Source organism: Haemaphysalis longicornis, unplaced genomic scaffold, assembly GCF_048455015.1.
Source record: "Haemaphysalis longicornis isolate Haplotype H1 unplaced genomic scaffold, Haemaphysalis longicornis Haplotype H1 scaffold_7, whole genome shotgun sequence".
Classification (NCBI taxonomy): domain Eukaryota; kingdom Metazoa; phylum Arthropoda; class Arachnida; order Ixodida; family Ixodidae; genus Haemaphysalis; species Haemaphysalis longicornis.
Window position 1 is genome coordinate 77,280,028 of NW_027526422.1, and position 25,886 is coordinate 77,305,913.

Here is a 25,886-nt window from a genome sequence, read left to right on the forward strand (position 1 = left end):
ATGAGGAAAACAGACTAAACACACTGTGCAGTCACGGGCTTTGACTTGTCAAGAGATTCCATTATTAGAAAGCGGGAGAAATTGTCAGGTTTTGGAAATGTCAACTCTGGCAAGAGAGGAAAGGAGACTTCGGTGCAGCCCCTTTTCGGGTGCCGATCACATGGTGGGGGGGGGGGGTTGAACTATCCATATAGCATAGGAAAAAGCAGGGGACGGGGGTACTTTCTTCGCTCGGTTTACCCTGATGCCGAGAGAGGTCCCGGAGCTCCCTGCCTGGTAAACAGACAGGGAGCCCATCCGCCGGAGCTGGACCTGGGCTCCGACGGCCACCGTTCGTGGTTTCTAACCCTCCACCTATAAACACATCACCACCGTTGGATTCAGCTTATGCTTGGGGGCTCGGGGTCCGCGGTATTGCCAATACCATCACAAACATTGCTCAAGGTGCCCCGTGCGGGGGAAAATGTGGATGATAGACACACGTACGCATGTACTTACGTACGCAGAGGATATGTCTGCTGGGGCGAATTTTCGCTTGCAGCTGGGCGGTTATCGCATCTAGTGATAACATGCCACAGGATAACGCTGGGGCGTAACAATGCACGAATTCTTTCCCTCACATAAATCTCAATTATATTCCCAACATCACTCGTGACCGTCTGCTGTGGTTGAGGTCAAAAACTCAAGCCCTTGAACTCAGCACCCATGGTCCTGTTGAGGACCATTTGAGGTTGAGGTCAAATTTATGAGCTCCAAACCTCAATAGGTGTCGGACTCTTACAGGTAAATACATCTAAAGCAACGGTACGGGTATGCCTGTAATATACATGTTAATAACGCGATAGCTTTATTGGGCTCCTTTTCCGATTTTCCGTGCGTGCTAGTCGCCTGCTATCATCCGTGCTCATCAAGCGTCCGCGGAAGTATGCCATTGCTGCCAACCGAAAACCACGAAGAAAGGCGCGACATGTGACGATTCGCTTTGAGCCCTATCCTCGGCTCAGTGAATTCGCCATGTTTTTTGCGTAGGCTAAACGTAGGCAATCAGTAATATGTGCCCATATAGCTCTGACGACATGCAGTATAATTATGTTTAGTTTACCTAGCTATCAGATATAGCGGGTAAAAAATGCAGAAAGACTTGCTGCGTATTCGAAAAATTAGAACGGCAGCTGAAGATGGCTAAAGAAACACGCTACTTGAGGTTAAAATGACATCACGCCACAAGGCAATATAGTAACGTTGATTCAAAAGCCAGTGTAAGCTTGCCCGTGTCAAGATAAAGGACGCCATACAATCTATTAAAGCAAAAGCTTTCTTAGTGGGACCTATGGCGTTCTGTAAAAAGTTGATGTTTTTTCTTATAGACCACTTGGTCGACCGAAAATCTCTCATAAGGTCTCCGGGCACACGACGCGTTCCAGAAACCCGGCTTCTATTGTGTGAAAACGGTTACTTCAAATTCGTGAAAAAGGAACGGTTCTGTATAAGACCATACATGCATCGGTCATGAATAAGGACAGCAGCGTCGGTCATTAACAATAGCGTGCCTTTATCTCATAAGCCCGCATGTGTATACTTTAAGATTGTTCCTAGGCGCACGTGGGTCCGTCCTTGGCCCATCTCCCTCACGTCCTGTGCGGGGAAAGTTATGGAGCGCATGGTTCTTCGCCGGCTGCAGAAGCACCTCGAAGAAACAGATCAGATGCCGGAGACGATGTACGGCTTCAGACATCATCTCAGCACCCAGGACGTGATGGTCCAACTCCACGAGCTGGTCGTCAAGCAGGCAACGAAGCACGCGCCGCGTGGGATACTCGCCCTCGACCTGAAAGGAGCGTTTGACAACGTGTCCCACGCAAGCGTGTTGCAGAATCTGAACAAGACCAGGTGCGGCCGCAAGACATTCGGCTACATAAAAGATTTTCTGTCAAACCGAACGGCGACCATCAGTATAGGGGACGAGAAGTCGGACCCTGTCGAGCTCGGCGATAGGGGCACCCCTCAGGGGTCGGTCTTGTCGCCCCTGCTCTTCAATCTGGCCCTCCTGCCCCTGCCCGATCTACTCAAGCAAATCGAAGGCGTGGACCACGCGTTCTACGCCGACGACATTACGGTGTGGACGGCCCGAGCCGGGTCCGATGCCTGGGTGGAGGAAGCCTTGCAGCGGGCGGCAACGACCGTGCACGAGTACGCCAAGTCGTGCGGACTGAGCTGCGCTCCCCAGAAATCTGAGCTGCTCATGATCCAACCGGGGAAACCTCAGAAGGAGCCGCTGCCGAACGTGACCATCACCATCGACGGAACGGCCATCAAGCCAACTCAGCAGATTCGGATTCTCGGCCTACTACTTCAGAGCGACGGGAAGGCACACGCCGCCGTCAAAAAGATCAAGACTACATCCGAACAGATACTCAGTATGATTCGGAGGGTATCTAACCGAAACCGAGGCCTGAAAGAGGACGATGCCATGCGCCTGGTACGCGCTTTCGTCGTGTCGCGGGTTACCTACTCCGCCCCGTATCTCCAGCTGACGAAGGCGAATAGGGACACCCTAAACACGATGCTTCGCAAGGCAACGAAGCAAGCACTCGGCATTCCCATATACTCGTCCACGCAAAGACTGCTAGACATGGGCGTCCACAACACGGTGGAGGAGCTCATCGAAGCCCACCTTTCGAATCAGAGAATCCGGCTCAGTCACACGGAGCACGGACGAGCCGTCCTACGCAAGATAGGTTGGCAGATCGAGCCAGTACCCATCAAGGCAGCCCTTCCGGACGACTGGAAGATGAGCATTCTGACCAAACCCCTTCCCCGGAACATGACGCCAGGCAAGGACGACGAGAGGCGAACCGCGCGGGCAAAAGCAATGGCCCGGAAGCTGGAAGAGAACCCCAGGGTCCTCTACGCGGACGCCTCGCTCCGAAAACACAGCGACCGTGCAGCGGCGGTAGTTACGTCCAGAGACCGGCTGATCGTCAGCGCGTCCCTGAAGACAACAGACCCCGCAGTTGCCGAGGAAGTGGCCGTGGCCCTGGCACTCGCACAGCCATGCGTGCACACCGTGGTCACCGACTCAATGACAGCGTACGGAAGCTTCCGCAGGGGGGTAATCTCTTCCGCGGCCCGAGCCATTCTGTCCAAGTGCAAGCCACCGGGAAGAGCCATAGAGCTCGTGTGGGTCCCGGCTCACTCGCGGGTAGCAGGCAACACCATCGCCGACTACCATGCCCGAGAAATGTCAATCCGGGCCGAGAACGAGCCGGAAGAGCTACCGCACCCGGTTACCAGCTTTCGGGACATTACCCAGATGTACCGAGAGGAGAGGCGCAGACTGCCGGAACCGCACCCCAAACTGACTAGGCAGCAACAGACGATCCTGCGTCGAGCGCAGGCGGGATCGCTTGCGCATCCCGTACTGATGAACCTCATGTACCCTGCGGAACACGATACGCTCTGTCCGTTTTGCAAAAGAGAGAGGGGCACCCTGCCACACATCTTGACAGAGTGTACAAAACTCAAGACCCCCCCTCCTTCCCTTCCCCACAACACCCCCAATCCCCAACCCCTTGATGGGAGACCTTGTTGACCAGCCCCGCCCTGCCGACTCAGCTCGCACTGACAGACAGGGGCCAGGAGCTGCTGGGAACATATGGGTCCCGTAACTAGGGAACCACCCCGTCTGGTGCCAGCGCGCACCACCGATTTCTTGGGCTCAGTAAAAGTTGATTCCTCCTCCTCCTCCTTCGTTTGCGACTTGGGTCTTTAAAGGCCAACTGCACTCAAAATTTCGACCGCGCGAAATCACTGTTCCTACGTTGTTTGACTAAAAAGACCGCGATGTACGAAGTATGACGCCTAAAATGTGCGTAATTACGCTGCAAGCGACCAGCAAAAATCGACGATTTTGAAAACGAAACTGGGCAAAACGCGGCCATTACGGGCAGGCGGAAGTGACGTATCAGCCGTCGGCGCAAGCGGCCAGACGGCCTGGCCTGACGGCGCGAGCTCTGCGGACCGGCCGACGCGGCCGGCTCGGCCAGCCAGGAGGAGGGTGTGAGCGCGCGCGAGCGGGGGTGTGGGAAGCGCGCGGAAAAGCGAGCGCTTGTCCCGCAAGCACGCCAGCTAGCAGAACACCGCGTAGGCATGATGCCGCGATGACACTCGAAAAGGAGAGAACCGTACGGTTAACAAAGCCTCTTCGGAGCCATGAAAGCCAGGCGTACCGGCGCGAATGTGGCCTCCGCGATCGGCTAACGGCGGCGCGCCGCCGGCAGCAAATCGCGGAGGCCACGGGCGCGAAATACGAGTTTCCTGGATTCTCCCGCTGCGAGGCAGGCCGATCGGCCTCGACGGCTGGCATGTCACTTCCGCTAAATGGCTGTTTGCGCGACACGCCGGCAGGTGCTTTGTCGTCTGCAAGGGCATTCTTTTGAGTGCCTGAAACTGAATAACCACGCATTGCACAGAGCTACCGGTCACGTCGAAGTAGTTCTCATAGTACCTACTACACATTTCGAAGGCATTTAGCAAGGGTGAAATTTGAGTGCAGTTGGCCTTTAAAGGTTTTACGCACGCCGTTCCAGCGAAGGTTGGGCGCACTGTTAGCTTTCGCGCTGCACGTACCTTTTTTTGCGAACCGATTGTGATTTTTTTGTACCTATTTATACTTTCCAATCGCTTTTGCTAGCATAGTTGAGCTATCTGCTTCAATATTAACGCGCCCACTGTTTCTTCCGATATCCCCTTGCCGGCCGTCACTATCACCACTCTATCGTCAGTTGCTATGTTAAAACGTGATGGCGTGACCACGGAAAAAGACGGCTGTGGCCATCGGGTGCATGACCCGGCAAGGACAGCGAAACGCTAGGCTTGATAACGGCAGGGTGTACTCATAGAAATTCTTACTACATGCACTAGATAGGAATCTGGCGCTAGCGTCTATGCGGCTCACATAAAGACCGTCTGTGTCGTGTCATAGGCCGCCATTAGACCATGTTCTCACCTTAGTTTCATCATTTACTTGGATTGAAACGTTTTATGTGCGATATATTCGAACCATACCTCGGCAAAGTTGGCGCGGCTCACTCAAACTCACTCACAAATTCTTTTTTCCAATCACCACTCACTCAAACTCAGACTCAATGCTGAGCAGCACATCTGCGCTTTCTGAAACTCAAATCCACATTGAGCGCAAAACTCAGAACTCACTTGAACTCAAAACTAAAAATGTACCCAGAACTCAAAATGTACTCAAAACTCAAAATGTACTCAAAACTCAAAATGTACTCAAACTCAAAATGGACTCAAAACTCAAAATGTACTCAAAACTCAAAATGTACTCAAACTCAAAGTGTACTCAAACTCAAAGTGTACTCAAACTCAAAATGGACTCAAAACTCAAAATGTACTCAAACTCAAAATGGACTCAAAACTCAAAACGTACTCAAAACTCAAAATGTGCTCAAACTCAAAATGGACTGAAAATTCAAAATGTACTCAAAACTCAAAATGTACTCAAAACTCAAAATGTACTCGGAACTCAAAATGTACTCAAGCTCAAAATGTACTCAAAACTCAAAATGTAATCAAACTCAAAATGGACTCAAAACTCAACATGTACTCAAAGCTCAAAATGCACTCAGAACTCAAAGAGGGCTGAGAACTCAAAATGAATTCAGAACTCAAATGGCCTCACAACTCTCTCGAGCTGGGAATTTACTCGGGCTCAGATGGACTCTGATTTCATTAGCATTCAGTGTTTTCACATTCACGCGTGGTAAAAATATTACGGGTGCAAATTCGTGAGCTCAAACTCTTGCATACGGCACGACATGACACCGTAGCTCCTGTGAGGTCGGAAACAATTTTCATTGCATATTTAATACAGCTACACCTGCTGCCCATGGTGCATAGCGCTGGTTGCAAGCAATTGTACAGTGGGGTCCACTGTTAAAGGGAAACGCCGAGCGCGTGGCCTCTGCGCTCCGCGAAGCGCCGGCGCCGAGAAGTGGCGAGAATCGGAGACAGCCGGCACATGCGCACTGACCGCACGAGGCGGCAGAAGCCGCTCTGTCGTCTGCTACGGCGCTCCGCTGCGTCGCTCAAGCTGAGGGATTTCGCAGAGAGAGAGAAGAACTTTATTTATAGATCCGGCAAGATGTAGTCAGCGGCCACGCAGGGCTCGCACTACGACTCTAGTGTGATTCGAATAAAGTCTCTTGTCACACCGGGCCTTGGACTCGAGGGAGGGGGGTGCCTTGACAGGGGTATTTGGGTCCCGCTGCCGGTGAGTCCGGCGTGTGGTCTCCCGTTCTCCTCTGTCTTGCCAGAGCCTCCTCGAGTTGCTGGATCGCCCACTTTTGCTGGTGGTAATTGTCCGAGCGAATGCACCGCTCTAGTCCCTCCAGGAGCCGGTCTCCTGGCACCCCGGCTCCCGCCACGCAGTCTTCGGCTTCCTCGCCCCGTGCGGGATCGCCCGTGTTAGCAGTTCTTCCACACCTAGTGATGTGGCACAGAGTCGCGAGTTCACTGTCACATACACTGCACACAGCCCTCACGAAAAGTTCGGGACACGCGTGCCTGGCCCACGCGGGAGTCAAAGCACACTTCACTTGCAGGTGTCTTAGGAGCACCGTCTCCGCTCGAGAGAGGTCTCGATGCGGGTTCGGGTACTCCCTCCTCGCCTCCCGATGTCTTCTGAGGATATCCCCGTAGTCCGTCAGGACGGCGCTCGTTGCTTCTTCGTCAGGATCCGCGGTGACTTGCGTTTCGCCGGCCCGGCACATGGTGAGCTCGCGGGCTGCAGCGTCTGCGTCGTCGTTGCGGTTTTCGACGTTTTCCAGCCGGCCCATGTGAGCCGGAAACCACTTGATGGTCGTTACGGGGCTGTGGGCTCGCGGATCCCGCGAGGCCCGTCCGAGTCTCACGATTCGTTCCGCTCCTTCCCATACCGTACTCCTTGCAAAATTCCTGATCGCCGTCTTTGAATCGCTCAGGATCGTCTTGACGCCGGGTGTCGCCAGCGCCAGGCCAATCGCCGCTTCCTCGGCTTGGCCCGGGGTCTTCGCCCTCACCGACGCGGCGTTGATCAGCTCGCCCGTGGACGATCTGACCACCGCTACGGTGAAAGCGTTCGCTGTAGTCGGGTGCTTCGCCACGTCCACGTGGGCCGCGGCGTCGTCGTGTCTGTAGATCCTGGCCAGGGCTGTCGCCCTTGCTAGGCGCCTTTCCCTGTCCCTCTCCGGGTCTACGTTCTTCGGCATAGGGAACACGATGATTCCCCTCGCCTCCTCGTCTCCGAGCGGTATTCTGTCGCTCGTGTCGCTGTTCTCCCCTCCTTTGGGCGGGTTGATGCCAGCCATGTCGAGGATGCTCCTGCCCGTTCTCGTGCAGCTCAGCCGCACCAGTTGGGACATGCGTTGGGCCTCGCTGATCTCCGAGAGTGTATTGTGCACTCCCAGATCCAGCAAGGCCGACGTCTTCGTCCCCGGGAGAAGTCCCAGGGCGCTCCTGTACGCTTTGCGTATGGCTGCGTCGATCTTGCCCTCCTCCGATCTCGTCCATCGGTGGAAGGCTCATGCGTATGCGACCTGGCTAACGACGAAGGTCTGCAGAAGGCGCAAGAGCCCTCGCTCGTTCATGCCGTTGTATCTCGACGACACTCGCTTAACCAAGCGGGTCGTTATTCCGATTTTCGTGATCATGTTTCTCAGCGCCGTGGTGTTGGTTTGGACACCGTCCACGTGCATGCCGAGAATCTTGATGCCGGGGACGTGCGGGATGAGTTCGCCGTCTTCCGTTCGTAAGGCGATGTTCTTGGCCGCCTCTTGCGCCGCCGTCTTCCTGTATCGCCCCGGTGGCGGCACCACCAGGAGCTGCGATTTTTGCGGTGAGCAGCGCAAGCCTGTGCTCGAAAGAGCGGACTCCACCGCTCTAACCACCTCCTGAAGGTCCGATTCGATTTTCCCGTCGCTCCCTCCCGTCACCCAAATTGTGACATCGTCTGCGTATATGCAGTGACGGACGTCGGGGCCCAGCGCCTTCAGCCGTTTGGCGACCTCGATCATCACCGTGTTAAATAGGAACGGCGAGATCACTGAGCCCTGCGGTGTTCCTATGCTTCCGAGTCTTCTTTCCTCGAGCTTTCTGTCTCCCAGCGACAGTCTTGCCGTGCGATTCGACAAGAAAGCGCGGACGTAATTGTAAGATCTTTCCCCCAGGCCCAGACGAGAGAATTGCTTGAGGATTGCCGAGTGTTTGACGTTGTCAAAGGCCGCCTGAAGGTCTAGGCCCAGGATGGCTCGGTTGTCCTTGCCAGGGACGCCTCCCGGGGGGTCTAGTACCTCTCTCTGCAGAAGTAGCATGGCATCTTGCGTCCCCAACTTCGCTCTGAATCCGAGCATCGTGTCGGGGTAGTAGCCGTGCCTTTCCATGTAGTCGTTCCACCGGGCGTTGAGGACGTGCTCCAGGACCTTGCCCACGCAGGACGTGAGCGAGATCGGTCGCAGCCCCTCTATACCCGGTGGCTTGTTCGGCTTTGGCAGGAGAATTGTCTTGGACGTTCTCCACGCCTTGGGGAGAGTTCCGTTCCTCCAGCACTTGTTAAAATATATCGTGAGCTCCGTGATGGATTCGTCGTTGAGGTTTCGAAGGGTCTTGTTCGAAACACCGTCCGGGCCCGCCGCCGACTTGCCGTTGAGGGCTTGCGTCGCCCGACGTACCTCCCATTCTTCAATGTCCCGGTCCAAATGTGCGTTTGGAGGGCCATCGTAGTCCTCTTGTTGTTCCCTTTTCGTTTCCGGTAGGTATCTGTCGTTTAGCTGTTTATGCATTTCTTCTTCTCCTAGCCTCCTGGCCGTGGTGTGGAGAATTTGTGTCATGCGCGTGCTCTGGAACTCTCTGCCCTTGGTCTCGTCCATGAGCGTTTTCAGGAGTTTCCAGGGGCTGCTGCGGTGTAGTTGCCCGTCTATCTTACTGCACAGCGCAGACCATTGTAGGTTGCACAGTCGAGCGCTGTGTTTCTCTATCTCTCTCCCGAGCTCCGCGATGCGCTTGCGGAGCTTTTTGTTGTGTCGTTGTCGCTTCCACCTCATCTGTAGCGACCGTCTGGCTTCCAGGAGGTGCGCTAGACGCGAATCTATCGCTTCCACCTCCTCGTCCGATTCGATGGTCTTCGTCGTGTCCTCCGCGGCTTTCTGAAGGCTTTTGATCCATTCGTCGATGTTTCTTACGCGGCCCGGCTTGAACTGCCTGAAGGCGTCCCAGTCCACGATCTTGTGCTCCTTGTTGTTACCTCGTCGGCCCTTTTCGTGGGCCAGCGGGATTTCCACCTCTAGTATACAGTGGTCGCTGCCGAGGTTGTGGCCGGTGTTGTTCCACCTGGCCGCTCCTCCCTCGGGAACCAGTGCGAAAGCCAGGTCTGGGTTAGTGTCGCTTGCTACCGACGTGCCTACCCTCGACGGCTGCGTCGGGTTCGTTAGCAGGGTGAAGCCTGCATCCGCGGCGTCCGCAAGCAAGTCCCTGCCTTTGGCCGTCGTGCGTTTGTACCCTAGCTCCAGGTGGCTAGCGTTGAAGTCGCCGCACACCAGCGCTATGGCATTGCCCGTGCCGGCCATTTCTCTCTTGACCAGCTCTTGCGTTGCTCTGATCTTCCCAAACAGAGACTTGAATTTCTGTTTGCGATCGTACGGGTTACTATATACGTTCGCCAGCAGAAAGGACGTCTTGGTCTTCCTGCTTTCTCTCCGGCGTGACGACCCTTTGCCCGTGAGGATTATCTCCGTTACGCAGGTCTCCATCGCCATGTTCTTGTCCCCAAGAAACTGTGGGTATTCCGTGTATGCTAGCCCCTTCCTGATGAGGGTGCATACCCCTTGTCCTGCCCCTTTCCCGGCCGTCCGGTTGGAGGGGGGGCAGAAGTGCGATTTGTATCCCAGGAGCTTTGGTTCCTGCTCCATGTGGGTTTCCTGTAGTGCGATTATGTCTGGCCTCCTGTCCGGTTCCAGCAATCTGATGTGTTGCTGTAGGACCGCCCTGCGGCGTCGGAAGCCATTGGCGTTCCAATGCCGTACTCTTATTGAGTTACGACGATCCATCGTTAGTGTTTGGGAGGACCTCGCGTATTTGACGCATCATGTTGTCGAATTGACACGTCACCTGCTTTTGAAGCTGCTCAAACTGTTGAGCGATTTGCTGTTGCACCAGTTGGGTACACCTCTGGATGATTCTCTGCTCCATAGCGTCGAGATTTCTGTCCCATTTCTTGTAAATGATCTCCAGTCTTGCGATTCTGTTGTTTAGTCCAGCATAGCCTATCGGGCTCCGGGCTATTCTTATGCTGTGTGTGTTCTCCTCGGACTTTACCGATGACGACTCTCCGTCCTTTTCGCTTTCTTCAGGAATGATCTCCTCCTGAATGGCTGTTTCGTTTCCGTTCGCGGCCGGTTCTAGCTTCCCTCCGGAACTTCCGCCCTTTCTGGCTTTCTTTGGTCTTGGGCGCATAGGAGGTTCCTCCTCTGACCCGTCTGTGGAGTCTTCCTGAGTCTCCATGTCGCCGCTTTCATTGTCCAGCTCCCCCTTGCGGAGTTTGGCTATCAAGATGTCCTGTTTGTTGATGTGTTCTCGTTGTTGATGGATGGTACGCTGTAGGGCCTCTACAACGGCCTTCATCTCCTGTAGCTCTCTTTGGATCTTCGAGAGTTCCGTCTTTGTTTCTCGGGCTTCTTCTTTATTGTCCGCCACCTGGCTCTTTGCCATATTCTTGTTGTTTTTGCCTTCTGCCGGCACAGCTGCTGCCGGAGGAGTGCCTCCTCTCCCGCTGTCGGGTTCGGCTCTCTCCCTCCTGTCGCTCTTGGAAACCGAGCGTGGCCTCTGGGCGGGGCCTGCACTCTTGTCCCTCCTATTGCGCGCGTTCCCTTCGGCTATGACGTCAGCCCACGTCATACCCTCTGGCCTACTTTTGCTCTTGCTCCTTCCCCTTTGTTGCTGTGGGGGGGCTTCTCGAATCTTCTCCGGGTTTCTGGAGCTTCTTTCGATTTGGCGGGAAAAGGTCGTTTCCTTTTTCATGGCCATCTTGCCCGTCGCCATCTTGTCTTCTCGCTTGTTCTTCTCAGCCACTCGAAGGATGTGAACGGCCGGGCGAAGCGCCGTAGCAGACGACACAGCGGCTTCTCCCGCCTCATGCGGCCAGTGCGCATGTGCCGTCTGTCTCCGATTCTCGCCACTTCTCGGCGCCGGCGCTTCGCGGAGCGCAGTGGCCACGCGCTCGCCGTTTCCCTTTAACAGTGGACCCTACTGTACGTATATATTGGATACCAAACTATTGATGTAGGCTCCATGTTCGTGTTCATGACAGAGGTGGTCCAAACTCGAATGTGTGCTGGGTCCCTGGGTCGAAACAAGCAATATTGGGCGAGGGGACGTGCGCTCACTGCTCCGTTCATTTGCGCCGAAGCTGTTGAGGGTTACGGTTCCGTGCATTCTTGCTCTGCATCCTGAAAAAACGCCTTGTGTCAAAGCGAACTGTCCCCGCCAATCTCTGAAGCGCGAGGCCTTCATGAATATGTCTTTGCTTTTTTAATGAGTAGCATTCTTTGTCGAGTACCCCCTCCGCCTTCCCCCGCTAGGATCGTGTACGCCCTGCATTTACACAAAAATGTAGATATCACGGAAGTTCAACTTGTAATCATTATAAAAGCGTAAATGTAGAGAATTGATCAAAGTAAATATTAAAAACTAAAAAAAAATAATAAGAAGAAATATCGAAAATGGCGAAGCGTGTTACACGGTAGTCATGGATAGTCTCAGATTGGGTTAAAATTCAGAGAGATGTGGCGCTAAAGAATGTGGGGTATCAAATTGATGGTCTCGAGGAGGGAAATCACGTGCACAAACCAAAAGTGCCTCGTTGTTTGCTGAGGCACTTGTATTCGTTTTTATTAGCATTTGCTAGGTGGGATGAGCTCTCGTAGCTCGGAGAAGCACCACGCTATCGGTGTAAGCAATTACCGCCACCGTCATCATCATCATAATCACCAGCCTATCTACGCCCAGTGCAGGGCAAAAGCATCTCCCATGATTCTCCAATTATCTCGGTTCTGTGCCAACTGTGACCAATTTATACCCGAAAACTTCTTGATCTCATCTGCCCATCTAACTTTCTGCCGCCCCCTGCAACGCTTGCCTTCTCTAGGGATCCACTCTGTTACCCTTAATGACCAGCGGTTATCTTGCCTTCGCATTACATGCCCGGCCCACGTCTATTTCTTCTTCTTAATTTCTACTAATATGTGTTTAACACCAGTTTGCTCCCTGACCCACTCTGCTCTCTTCTTGTCCCTTAATGTTACACCTATCATTTTCCGCTCCATTGCCCGCTGAGTCGTTCTCAATTTAAGTTGAACCCTCTTAGTGAGCCTCCAAGTTTCTGCCCCGTAGGTGAGTACCGGTAAGATGCAGCTGTCATACACTTTCTTCTTCAGCGACAATGGTAGGCTGCTATTCATTATCCCAGAATGTCTGCCATATGCACCCCACCCCATTCTGATCCTTCTAATTATCTCTGCCTCATGGTTGGGATCTGGGGTCACAACTTTGCCTAAGTAGATATATTCGCTTACCACTTCCACTGCCTCGCCCCCTATCTCAAACTGCTGTGCTGTCCCGAGGATATTGATCATTGCTTTAGTTTTCTGCATAATAATTTTCAGGCCCACGGTTCTACTCTGTTCGCCCAGTGCGGACCGCCACCGTACCCAGCTGTTAACTTCCAGCATGCACACGCTCGCGTGTGTGTGTGTGTGTGTGTGTGCGTGTGCGTGTGTGCGTGCCCGTGCGTGTTTGCGTGCATGCGTGTCCGTCTGCGTGTGTGCGTGCATGCGTGTCCGTCTGCGTGTGTGCGTGCGTGCGTGTGCGTGTGTGCGCGTGCATGTGCGTGTGTGAGCGCGCGTGTGTGCGTGTGTGCGTGTGCGTGCGTGTGTGCGTGCGTGTGTGTGTGCGTGGGCTTGTGTGCGTGCGTGTGTGTGTCTGTGTGTGTGCGTGTGCGCGTGTGTGTGCGTGTGTGCGTGTGCGTGCGCGCGTGCGTGTGTGCGTGTGTGCGTGGTGTGTGTGTGCGTGCGTGCGTGTCTGCGTGTGCGTGTGTGGAGTGCGTGTGTGCGTGTGTGTGAGTGCGTGTGTGCACGCGTGTGCGGGTGCGTGTTTTTGTGTGCGCGCGCGTGTGCGTGTGCGTGAGCGTGAGCGTGTGCGTGCGTGTGCGCGTGTGTGCGTATGTGTGTGCGTGCGTGCGTGTGCATGTGCATGTGCGTGGGCGTTCGCGTGCGTGTGTGTGCGCGTGCACGTGCGCGTGTGCGCGCGTTTTCGGTGACACCCAGGCACTTTTCAGTGGGGACACCCAGGCACTTTTCGGTGCGCGTGTGCGCACCGAAAAGTGCCTGGGGTGTCCCCACTGCCTCACCTGTTTTCCTTAATGCCTCGATTATACATTTGAAGATTGCGATAAAAATCGCGAAATGTTGAAAGATTGCAATTGGTTGTCATAGTTATCGGGACGAAGCCGTGTTTTTAATGTGTAGGCAGGGCCGGCCGGTGCGTAAAGAGCAGGCCGATCTAGCCCACAAATGTTGCACGGCGCCTCTGGCCGACGAACCATAGCCGCGGAGAAAGGAGACGTAGACACAGTGCGGGGGTTCGAGACTAGAAGCCAACTTCGTCCTCCTCTTCCTCCGACCACGCAACATCCTGCCGATGACGATGGTGCTGCTGCGGATGCTGCCGCAGGTGGCCTCCCCCTAGCGAACAGGTGAAAGTGAGCGATGAAAATTTTCGATAATGCACTTGTGCTATTACAAAACTGATTGATTTATTGTGGGGTTTAACGCGCCGACGCAACGCAGGCGACGAGGCGCGCCGTAGTGGAGGGCTCCGGATTAATTTTGACCACCTGGGGATCTTTATCGTGCGCCGAAATCTCGTACACACGGGCGTTTTTGCTTTTCGCCTCCATCAGAAAAGCGGCCGCCGCGGCCGGGAATCGAACCCGCGACCTCGTGCTCAGCAGCGCAACGCCTTAGCCACTGAGCCACCGCGGCGGGTATATTACAAAACTGCATAGATGCGTTAACTATGAGCAAGTGAGACAAGAGAAGAAAGCGTGATAACCCTGTCGTGGTCTATATCAACTGTGTTTGGTATGTGTAATGTTCACGCCCAGTCGAGGTCCATGCAGCACCGGCAGCCACAGAGCGAGTTCCGGAGGTCTGGGCTGGAAGTGCGGCAGAGGCCGCGTGGCGTGACAGTGGAGCATGCTAGGCCATATCCCGAGGTTGTTGTGTGTTGTTATAAGAACAGGGGCTATAGGATGAGCGCTGAAGGGCACATTATGATGCGGGTATGCGCTGGTGAGTCGGTAGGTGGAAAGAGAAACCTGGGTGTGGAATGGTGTCGTTGACGAAAGTGGGACCGCTGAGAAGCGGACAGAGACGTGAGGTTGAGTGACGGCGCGGTGGAAGACCACGTCGCTCACTACGCTTGGTATGACGCTTTACAATTTTTTCAGCGAAATGGAGTGGCTTCATGGTTACACGGGGCTTCACTACATGGGTAGAATGCCCGCGGGCAGTAATGCGACGAGGCGCGGGCATTGGACACCATTGGACGACATCGTTGGCGATGCGGAAGCCCAGAAAACGCGTTTTACGCCTATCTCTCGAAGTTAAAGAGGAATGGTCGTCAGCATTGTCTGGGAAACATGTGGTGATGGTATTGGAGGTGAATAAAAAACTTTGTTGATTCGTCCGGAGGATCGATGGCTTCAGGAGAATACACTGAGAAGAACACGTCTGGAGCAGACGGCTTCTGTTGAGTTGTAGGAAGAGATTTGTGCCGTTGAAGGTGTGTGAGCGATTCATCTATGCTGCTGGGTGGGGTCAAAAACGCGCTCATTGGAATGTCAGTCTCCAGCAGTGGATAGCGCGTCTTTGTTCTGGCCTCGATATAACGGGTCTTGACGCATTTTTGACCCCTCACGCTGATTGGTAGCGACAGGGAGGACAACCGAGCAGGTGACAATGTTTCCATAGGCGCGCCGGTGTCATTGAGGTCGGGAAATTGGTAGGAGGCTCGATTTGCGGCATAGGCGCTGGCGGTTGTGCCTTCAAAGTGGGTGCACTCGGTTGGTTTGCGAGTGGTGCAAGACAAAGCACCGGTACGCCAAAGCACTTGAGCACGGCGTCTTTAAGGTCGGTATAAAGATTTGGTCCGATGGTACGGAGCTGGGCAACGACCTCGCTCGGAAGAGCGTTGGACTTCACGTTGCACCTTGTGGCTTGGCTGAAAAAGCCGCGGATACAAGAGTGGCTCTCCATAAGCGTGAACCACAGCTGCGGGTGCTTTAGGTTGAATAGTGGCATAGTTGGGGATGGCGAAAATGGCGGCTCGCTGTACCCCAGCGGTAAATTCATGTTCGCGTTGCGTCCGGTGTCTCTGGGTCACCAATTTCGTAGGCAGGGCTGGTCGTTCAGTAAAGAGGCGGGCCACTCGAGGCCACAAATGTTGCCCGGTCCCTGAAGCCCACGGGCCCGGGCCGCGAAGAAAGGAGACGCACACATAGTGCGTTCGAGACCGGAATCTAACTTCGTTCTCTTCTTCCTCCGACTACACAACATCTACCGATGACGACGGTGCTGCTGCGGATGCTGCAACTATTATTACTGCTTCTTTTTGTTTTTGCGGGCATAAAAGAGGCCCCTTGTGGTGAAAGGTTTCAACTTAAGTGGAGTTCACAAGTTACAAAGTCTGACCTAAAGTGCATGGAGAATTAAAACAGAACTCAGTACAGCATTTAGATTCTGGCGGTGGACTTTAGTTTTTGAATGTTCTAACAGCTAATTAACTCTATTAGTAGAAGAAATACAGCGAAGATAATCGATCTGGAGGAGCTGCGTCGATCGTACCAAACACTGCCGCATAAGTTTGATTATAAAATGCAAAAGGTAGTAAAAAAAAGTAAACATCTCGGATCTCGGCACTGAACTGTTAGGAATTTAAGCGAACGCCGGGCAAACGTCTGTATGGCGATACATATCAGATAGCAATTTTTTATCAGCAGCGTTCTTTGTTGTGAGGCCATACATATAATTTGAAAACTTCAAATCCTTGAACACGTATCTTCAAAACGCGGAGACACACCGGCATAGGCGCTGTTCTGTTTACCAAACTAAGAAGACAGTTGCGGTGAGATCAATTTGGGTTTTATTTCCGAGCGCTTAAAAATTGAAAACATAGGGTTCAACGCGCCAGAGCAACGTAGCCAAAGCTGAGTCTGCAGTCGTCGCGAGATCGCAATTTTTAATTCCACGCCTCTTGATATCATACTGCGGCTTGTCTAGCCGTCTTCACAGACAACCATGAGAGGTTGGCTTATGTATAAGTTCGTGACACAGATGGGTCGACGAAGACGGCGTTGAAGGCAAAGACGAAAGTTTTGTCGTTAGCGTACAGTCTCGTAGAACAGAGCGGGTTAGGTAAGCATTTTCTACGGCAAACGACCACCGGGAGTGAACAAGAGAGGTGCTTATATATGCATTTTATACGAGGCTTCAGTGAGTCCTTTTTCTGCAATAAGAGAAGCTAGAGCCCACGCACTCTGCAATTTCCTAAGGATAGACCCTACAGCATATCCTCTGCTAAGCTGGGCGTTCTAAAAGTATATTCCTAACTATGGCAGCTTTACAAAGCAGAACACACTTGAGTAGAAACGGCCTCATATCTTATTGGATAGCGTTGGATTACTGTAAATGTTTAGCAATATCCCGATAATGTAAACTGTAGATCCACTAGCAGCTGAGCCCAAATTTCAACTGAGCGGATACATAAAAACTGAGGAGGACTTAGAAATCCACCTCGTTGAAAATCATAACGGGACTCAAACGTGGGCATGATCAATTGGGTCCCGGCGGCCTCCTCATATTTGTTAGTTTTTCCCACGTGCCTGTACTGTAGCACGTCCTTGTGTAATGATAAAAGCGTGTTGCCCTTTTACAGCCACTCGATCAGAGGCATGATATACTGCGCAAGCACGCCATCTGTATGCGTGTTCTACTGTGGCCGTCAGTGTGACCCCTGTCTGCCGCACGTTTTCCGTACAACGCCGTTAGGCCCTCTGTCTCCCGCCACCCCACCAGGCAAACTGTCCTGGATACCCTTATATTACACCTTCAAAAAGCTGGTGTGCACTAACTGGATGAGGAGGCTTAGTACGCTCCACTGAAAGAATCGCCGCACAAAACACCAAGAGTGAACCTCCACCTTGAATGCAAGCTAATCCTAGAGCTAGCTAATGAGCAAATTACATCTTTTAAGTTTTGTTTCGCGATGACGGGACGCTGACACAGGGTCTCAAGTATTGCTGCCTACAAGGCGTATGCTAGTTTTTAATTAAGATTGTGTCAAATTGAACTTCTGATGCAGGTACCAAGGTTACCCGCATGTTACTAACCACTCTCCAAACTTCCCCCCCCGCTTAAGGAGTCACGAGTGTTGACGTCATTTAGGCACAGAACAGAATACCACAGGTGCTACAAACATCATGCATGCAGATATGAGTGGGATTGCACAGCAATACAAGATTACATCGCTTCTGAACCCTTATTTCAATCTAGGCGGTTGCTGATGAACATAAGAACAATATTGCAAGGCGCCGCATAGGGACAGCCTCTGGTCAGCTGATGCCACAGTTTGATTCAACCACGTTTCTTTGTGGGCATCTAAACATTCCACCCCAAATTTTAACATGGGAGAAGGGAACTGGCGGCCTGGTCAATCAAATTACCCGTCCGTTCAAACATACTCCTATGATGTTCATTGCTTTGCTCACGCTTCCCGCACAGATGAAACTCCTGAAGCCGTCTTCACTACCGCTGCCATGGGTTCTTCTAGCCACCACGCAGGGATTGCAGCTGATTACCCTGGACATGACACATCTCCTGGTCTTTTCACATCCCCCGTGGTTTTGTGATCTAGAGTTACAGGTCATTGATTCAGCCGGGACGTTCTGATAAAGTAGGCACTGACCACCACTGCGTCACGTACGCATTCACAACCATAGGTTTTCTCTAAGAACGAGAAGAGCGGCCAGCCTTGCTTAAGCAACAACGACTGCAAGTGCGTTGCACATTGTCACAAGAATGCTTCATGGGGCGCTGGTCTTCATATGACAAGAGCCGGAGGTGCATTGAATGCTGACGGCGTAGCCAAGTAGCGAGCTTGTGTTCCTCGTTGTATGCAATGACCAGACTACCTTAAATACAGCTATCCAGTTTAACAGAATATATCTGGATAGCGGGTAAGCAGGAGTCCCCATACCATGGGGCACCTTGATTGGGAGCACTGTAATTATAAGGTTGTTCGATAGTGCCATCGTCGTCCAATGCTAATCTTGGGTTATTGATTAATGCCACCACCCCACAGCAACATCAATTGTATCCCGCGTTGCCTCTTGGATTTTGGGTGCCATGATGAGTTTGTGAGCACGGCCTGTTGGCCCTTTTTTAAGCGATGCTTTATTTTCCTAGCACGACCGTTTCCGAGGGGCTGCGGCTGTTTCCCCGGCCGAATGCAGTGCTGGGTACCAGGCGGCTCCTTATGGTCCGCTGCTACAGTGGCGAGCAGGAACTCTCTGGTTTCTCCCTACGCTGGGCTCCACAAATATCGGCCACCGCCTCCGCTGAGGTAGTTCACTGCAGACGTGACGTTGGTATGCGTGAATATCGACCAGCGTCACCGCTGGTCTGGGTAACTGCTGGCGTGTAGCGCTCGAGCGTTTGCCAATATCTGCGTTGTAGTGCGTTAGCAGTGGCGTCAAAAAAGCGCGCTCGTAAACTATGAAGAAGGAGCTCGTAAATACGCGACAGCCAAAGTGTTCAAAATGTTTCCTCAGGGTCCAGAGCGCCCAGGCCAGAAAGAAGCACCACGGAGAATACCGCGTCCTCACAATCAGCTACACGTGGGAGATATCACGAATTTATCTTTAGTATAAGGGCTTGAATACGTGGGTCAAGGCAGTGACGCGTGGTAGCAATGCGAGACGCGAGAGACGCGAGTCGTATACGCCTCGAGCTTCGCGATCGCTGCGCCGCCTGCCGCCGCTTCTCCGCGGCGTTGACGGGATTTGCGCTGCGTGGCTGATAGGGGCTCGTGCTGTGTTTTGGTTCTGTTTTGCTTCTTGTCGCCTTTCCCCGCCCTAAAAAACTTTTTATTGTGACGTCTATAAGCAAAGAGTACGTTTAGGTCACTTAAAAAGCAGCTGCGTCTTCGTAGAGTACGCGATCGCCTGCAAGATCTACCCGGGGACGCGGTTCTGCGCACTTCGTCGCCGCTCTTCCGGGCGTGGGCGACGGTAGCAGCATATCACCACTGTCACCTCCAAATACGTCAAGCACAAATGAATTCTACTGTCGCCTCGTTTAGACCTTGTACTGGCGCAGTGAGAGGTTGGCTTCATTTTGCAGCGTGGACAACGAATACGGCTTCGTTTCGAATATATACGTGGCAGAAAAATATGTTTCGGGGATATGATTACCCAATCCCGGACAATAACGTATGCCTTTTATAAGAATATAAACCATGCGAAATTTTTAATGTGCGGCGTTTTTGCCCACACACGCCTTATAGCTAGAACGAAGGCAAGTTAATGAAACCACGGAAAAATAAATGCTGTGCACGTGCGGAAGAAACATAATAGCTCTAACGGAAATGAAAAAAAAAACAGTGCAGCTTCTGACATGCTAAAGACGTTCGTCGAAACTTAAGCCAGGTAGGGTTCACCAGACCAACTATACGCGAAATGCGCTGCTATTTCGCGAAACATAGCTCAAGGGGGGGGGGGGGGGGGGGAGGGGGACGCTGTGTACAAATTCGGAGTAAAATCAAGCAATTAACGTTTTAGTAATCACACACACAAATCTGGCGTTCACTGTCATTTTGTTTTTCGGCTTCAAGGAACAGCTGATCGTACGGCGGATGCTTAACATTTTACGCCATACGATTTACGAAGGGCAGGGTACATGTATACTAGAGAGTAGGTGAGGCAATAGCATCACACAAACAAATTAAGCGCAATTAAAGACGCAAAACAAGCACCAAATCGCATGTCCGCTATTGCAGAGATGTGTATTCTGTATTTACATAACATAACACAGCCACATACACGGTGCGTGGCCAAAATATTTACATGTACATATATGCGATCGTCACTGACTGTGTTGGTTATATCTACTGCAAGAGTCCGTAACCTAGAGCCCGCGGGCCGAATGTGGCCCGCAGGGCTGTATTATTCGGCCCCGCATGTAGTCAGAACACGCACCCCTCCCCCTGTCACTAACAATTTGAGCGCCGACACGCCAGTTTCGGCCTTAAATAGTGTTTGACGGCGAGACAAGGACAGAAAATTTATCGCTTCCATCTGTATTGTTCCCCATATTCACATTTTGCCATATAATTGTCACGTATTATTGGCAATCCGCTGATTTTTTTCTACATGCCTTCAAAGCCCCCCTCCGCCTCCCACCTGATTTGCCATCCAGCCCTCCGCCGTGTCGACTTCATGCAACTCGGCACTACACCTGAATACGTTGCCGACCCTTATTCTAGTCTGTTGAGTGCGAACTGGGGATATTTGATGCAAGAGAGTAAAGTGAGAGCACACAAGGAAACGGAACGGTCACTCAGTTCGCCCGACCACTTTGTTTTACGGCCACTACTTTCGAATTCACGAATATATTTCACGCTTCGGGCGCTACAGGCACCGGACACTGAAGTTTGCGCGCAACTGCAGCGCCGCCTCTCGCCGCCGCTTAGCAACTCTGGGTCGGTGGATGGCGCGACCGGCCGTTCCGCGCACGTGCAACGGCCGCTGCACGCGCGCTGCGTGCGGTTCGACGTTGTGTGGCGAAAGTTTTTAAGGAACAGTTATAACTATAAGTTGCAGTGTCTGAAAAGATGAAAATGCTGAAGGAAAGAATTAGTGGCAGCAGCGCTACTACTACGTGACGGACTGCCACAATCGCGAAAGGCAGCCTGCGATCCTTCTGTACAGGTTTCTGGGGCAGCCGTGGAGAATAAGCATCGCAAGAAATGGATTTCGGCAGTAAGAAAGCCATATTTTTTCTCAGTGGAAGGAGTAAAATTATGAGTACGATGACTGTTTATGCGCAGCGCAGACACGAAGGGCCGTACAACTAAAACGTTTGCGTTTAGTGTTTCATAAACTTAGCGCGCTGCGATGAATCACATGCCGTCGTAGTATTTCGATAACACAAGGTACTACGGCTTCCGCCACTATTGTTTTATCAGCAGTAACCTTTCTTTTAGCGACATTCACGGCGCCGAATGGGTGCCAAAAGGCTGCTCAAGAATATGTTCACAGCACTTCGCGGGTGATGCCAAAAGCAGCGGGTGATGCCAAAAGCAACGTCAATACGGTCAATACGCATTCCGCTTATTGCCCTACTTTGTTCGCTGAAGTGTACAGAGTTCGGCCACGCATTCCAAGCTAGAACGTGCCAAGCTATCGAAGGCAAGGTTGCATTCACTCGCGCTGACTTCTTTAATGCGTTTTGCGTACTCTGCAAATTGAGGGTGCACGCACGCACGCACGCACACATGTTAAATTGAAAATAAATGAGAAAAATTCAGAGCCGTTCCAGTCAGTGAGGAAGGATGACAAGCCAACCTGGGCGGAATCCAAGAAGGTCACGAAAGAAGCAGGTTGTGTGTAAGAGTTGCGCTTACTTCCTATTTATCCAGCTAAATGAAATACGGACTAATGTATTATTCTATAAAACCAAAACGGGGCTGAACTGGCTCGCAAAACGTTGTAGTCGTCTCAGCGGCTAATTATCACACAATTTGTTTCGAAGTAGTTCCCGCAAAACAAGTGTTACAGCCGTTTTTTTTTTGTAACCATTCCTCTTCCTTATACTGTCACGTAGTGACAGCACACGGGAATTTCGTATCGTTTACAGCTTCCCTGTAAACTAACTATGGCAAGAAAGTGTGATTCGGCGTAATGCTAACGTCGTCCTCGCGGCCAATTTTAGTGCGATATTTTCACATGATACCTACATTAGACTGAGAGCACTGGAAAGTTTGCTTTGCCGCAAGATTAAATTTGGCGACTCGAATGTTTTTTATGCACTCCACCAACGGACGCAGTTTCCGACACGTAGCGCAAAAAAGCACGTGTAGAATAAATTTAGTCGTCGAGAATTTCACCACTTGGAAGATAACATTTATTCAACGTTGCCCGCCACGCAAACGGCGGCCGCAGGCTAGGTATTTTGTAGCACCAGTGATAGCAGAACGATGGCGGTGTTCAGGCGGCGCCACAGCGGCCGCCACGAATATCAAAAGTATATCACGGGCCAGCGAGTCATCAGAGATGCCCGATAAAAATAAAGGGCAGGCATGCCCCAAAGCGCGCCTTGCACACCAGTTCCTTGGGCCTCGACCCGACGCTCGCTGGCTGCAGATGGCGCGGCCATGCACTTTCACGCCGCTCGGCCACGCGTTGCACATCCCGCAAACGTTTGCTGGCGACAGTACATCTGCGCTACTATTAGGCAGAAGCAGTATTCTGTTCAAATTAAAAAAGGAACGCCACAGTAGTTGACGTCAGTATAATAGTGATGTCTATAATATTCTTGCTAGAAGATTTAACACGAAATCTAGAAATATTATCTAGCACGCTAAATTTCAGACTTTAAGTGTCTTTCTAACATTGACACTTTAATGCTAAACTTTTGTTCTTATTCTTCATTCCATTCAACTTAACGCCCGGTTTCCCACAGCACTGATTAGCCTGAAAGCAATGGATACGAAATTTACGTTTTGAACAATTTTTGTCAGGGTTCGCTTTATTGTCCACTATATAAATCATAAACCAAACATGGTTGGGTAGGCATTGAGCAAAGTGGATGTGAAAGGCTTTCTTTATTAAAAGAACAATGGAATGATAAAAAACTTTGCACTCTGCTCAAGCTTATCCGTCGGCCCAAAAGCGCTACAGATCAAGGGAATCCCTCCCTCTTAAACACGTGTACACGATGCTGCTGCTTTATTAGTTATGATCCAATCAGGCGTTTCGAGTAGAACGAACCGAATAATTTTGACCCACGTTTTACAAAATGAATGAATACGAGTTGGGCAAGGCATAAACGGAAGGATGTGACGTTCTCGGTCATTTCTCCTATTTTCGCCAGGCACCGGAAGCTGGTTCCCGCCAAGAACAGGCAGTTCCAGGGTGATCTCTTTCCCTCCATGAATGCGTGGAAGCGCTCGGGGCTCTCTGGCCAGACGTCGAGCCCATGTTTTGTTGTCCACGCCAAGAATGTGAGCTTGTGGGTGCGTCTCGCCAGGACCGCTGTGCTTCCGGTTGGCGTGCACGGCTTTTATTCCACCATGACCAGTCACTTGACCTGCACCAAAGATTTGCAAATATTTCGCAAGTTCATTAAGTCACGCGTATAGCCATTGAGGTAGGAATGAACGCGTCGTGTTTATATAGTCTGGACCAAACGAGGTGAAGAAGCATGAGAATCATTGTTGTCATCATTAATCATGCGAGAGCATACTGGTGTCATACGCGGAAAATCTTCCCAATTGTACAGATTAAGGTCAAACTATACTTTATGCAGACGGCGCAGTGTCTGTACTACCACGGTCAATATGCTTACGAATTAAAGTTTACCCAATAGAAAACCTGCAAATGACCAATAATGGTTTACTAACAAAAGGCTAACGCTGAGTATAAAAAGACTGACTAGATCGTGTTGTCGTCTTTAGCTAAGGGTATTATAAAATACGTTATGGAAAAAATAGTCCCAACAAAATTTACAAAGGTTCAAATAAGTAAATATCTATAAATGACACTAATGAGTCGCTGCATTACAAGGAACAAATAAGAACTGCTTGCGATAAACTGAAGCATCTCTACTTCCCTCTCGGAAAACCTCAGGGCCCCTTATTTTGTCATTTTTCAGTGTCAATCAACATATTCGATAAAAACAGGGCGCACTACTGCATGTCATATCCCGCGCAAGTCATCAAATTACAAACACGAGTGCTGTTGGATTATGACTTTTATGACAGCCATGGTTTTTTTGGCCACATTATAAAAAGGTAAAGTTGCCATTTTCAAGTGCACCTGGCTGCAAAATAGTCTGCGTTACATGTCGTCCGACGATAAACGATAACCAGTTACCATCATCTACATTCATAACACCCGCAGAAATGCAAAAGGCCAGCAAGAACACAAATACAACCCTCCAGTGGTACAATATACTCATGGTAAAAGTACTCTGCAGTACATTATACCTAGGCTATCCGATATAATACTGCTTCACTTAAACAGACAGACAACCGATTTTTGTGGAGTACACGTCCTCTAGCTCATATAAAAGCCAGCGTTTTATATACTGGGGTAACCGCAATGAATTTCTAAATAACCATGTGCAAATAACTTTAATTTTATACTAATATTTCTCAAGTCTAAAAAGTGGCGACGTGTATACAGTGTCTAAATAAAATTTTTCACAGCACTCAAAGCAAGTGCAAACCACGAATTGATGTACACCATTTACCCGATGTCGAAAAATTGCCACTGCGAACGGTTCAGTGCGCCCAGTCGTGTCCTTCGGTTTATTAGTTGTTTTCTTTGTTATGTGAGCACTCCTCGAAGCCACTCTTCTTTGCAAACTTCATTTTGATCCATTTTCATTTTTTTATATATAACTACACACATAAATTCCAGAGTTGCAATGTTTTTAACATATAACTGCATGGGCCAAGCACTATCAATGTTGTTAAAGGCCCACTTGAAATGCTTACCCACTGCAAGACAAATGAGCTGAACTTATGTGAATAAGAATGAATTGAATTTAAAAGCTGTTTTTTGCATGACGCTCCACCTCGCAAAAAATAAATAAAATGGTAATCTGCTCGTGCAGGTTGATGGGGGCGCTGCTTTCAGCTATTCTGTGGGGTAAAACATACGTAGGTACGTGGCGGAAGACTTATGCTGTACCGGCCCTTTTGTCATACACTTGCGGCTATTACAGGGACTACTGAACACACATCCGTTTTATTTTATGCTAGATTTGTGTAGCTAATTATATACAACATACAACTCAAAGCAAACCGTTCAGCATCACGCATACAAACAGTTCTTCCAGATCTTAGTCATTACCAGTTTTACTCTTCAGAAAACGAAGGAACGTATTTCTAACGTGTACTGGCTTTGGCATTCTATGCCTCCGAGCCACTAGTGTTTCAGTTGGATATCCTCGTAAAAGACCAACGCAGCACGCTGTTATTTTTCACAAAATGTTAAATGGAGAATGGGTGAAGCGACTGATACTTCACAGATCAGGGTGATGCCATAAGTGACGCAAAAAAGTGTGCTTACTCGGTTTTGTGCGGATAGTACAAGCCCGTGAAGACAGCATCGATCTCGACTGTCGCCTCATCGACAAGCAGGCAAACGTCACTAGCAGCCTGCGGCGAGCCGAAGATGTCGATGCCACCAGGTTGTGTCCGGTGGTCTGATAACTGGTTCGATGCACACCAGGAACGCAGCTTAGACGACAGCAGCGCCCAAGGAGAGCCCACTGCTTGGCAGTAGCTGTAGTCGGCTCCTCCGCAAGCGCCCAGCGGAATGATGGTTACGCTGGAGGTATCCAAGTCTTGAACAGAAAATAACGCAAGATGCCGTTCACATATGCACAACTAAAAAAAGGCAATGACAAACGCATACCATGTGACCTGCCAGAGCTACAAAAATAAAGTTTTCCCGCTTCGAAAACCCCTGCCACAGTGAGTCTCAAGAATCG

General features: G+C 51.1%; 1 protein-coding gene across 1 annotated transcript in view; it reads right to left on the bottom strand.

Annotated features, from left to right (window-relative positions):
• Window positions 1-22,905: 22,905 nt before the first annotated feature.
• The window catches only part of LOC144144509 (2',3'-cyclic-nucleotide 3'-phosphodiesterase-like), a 33,925-nt gene continuing 30,944 nt past the window's right edge, over window positions 22,906-25,886 (bottom strand). The window contains exons 7-8 of the mRNA XM_077675987.1: window positions 25,463-25,739; window positions 22,906-23,474 (exon numbers count right to left, since the gene is read on the bottom strand). Of these exons, the coding sequence (XP_077532113.1) occupies window positions 23,246-23,474; window positions 25,463-25,739 (506 nt within the window). The 3' untranslated portion in view covers window positions 22,906-23,245. The remainder of the gene's footprint in view (window positions 23,475-25,462; window positions 25,740-25,886) is intronic.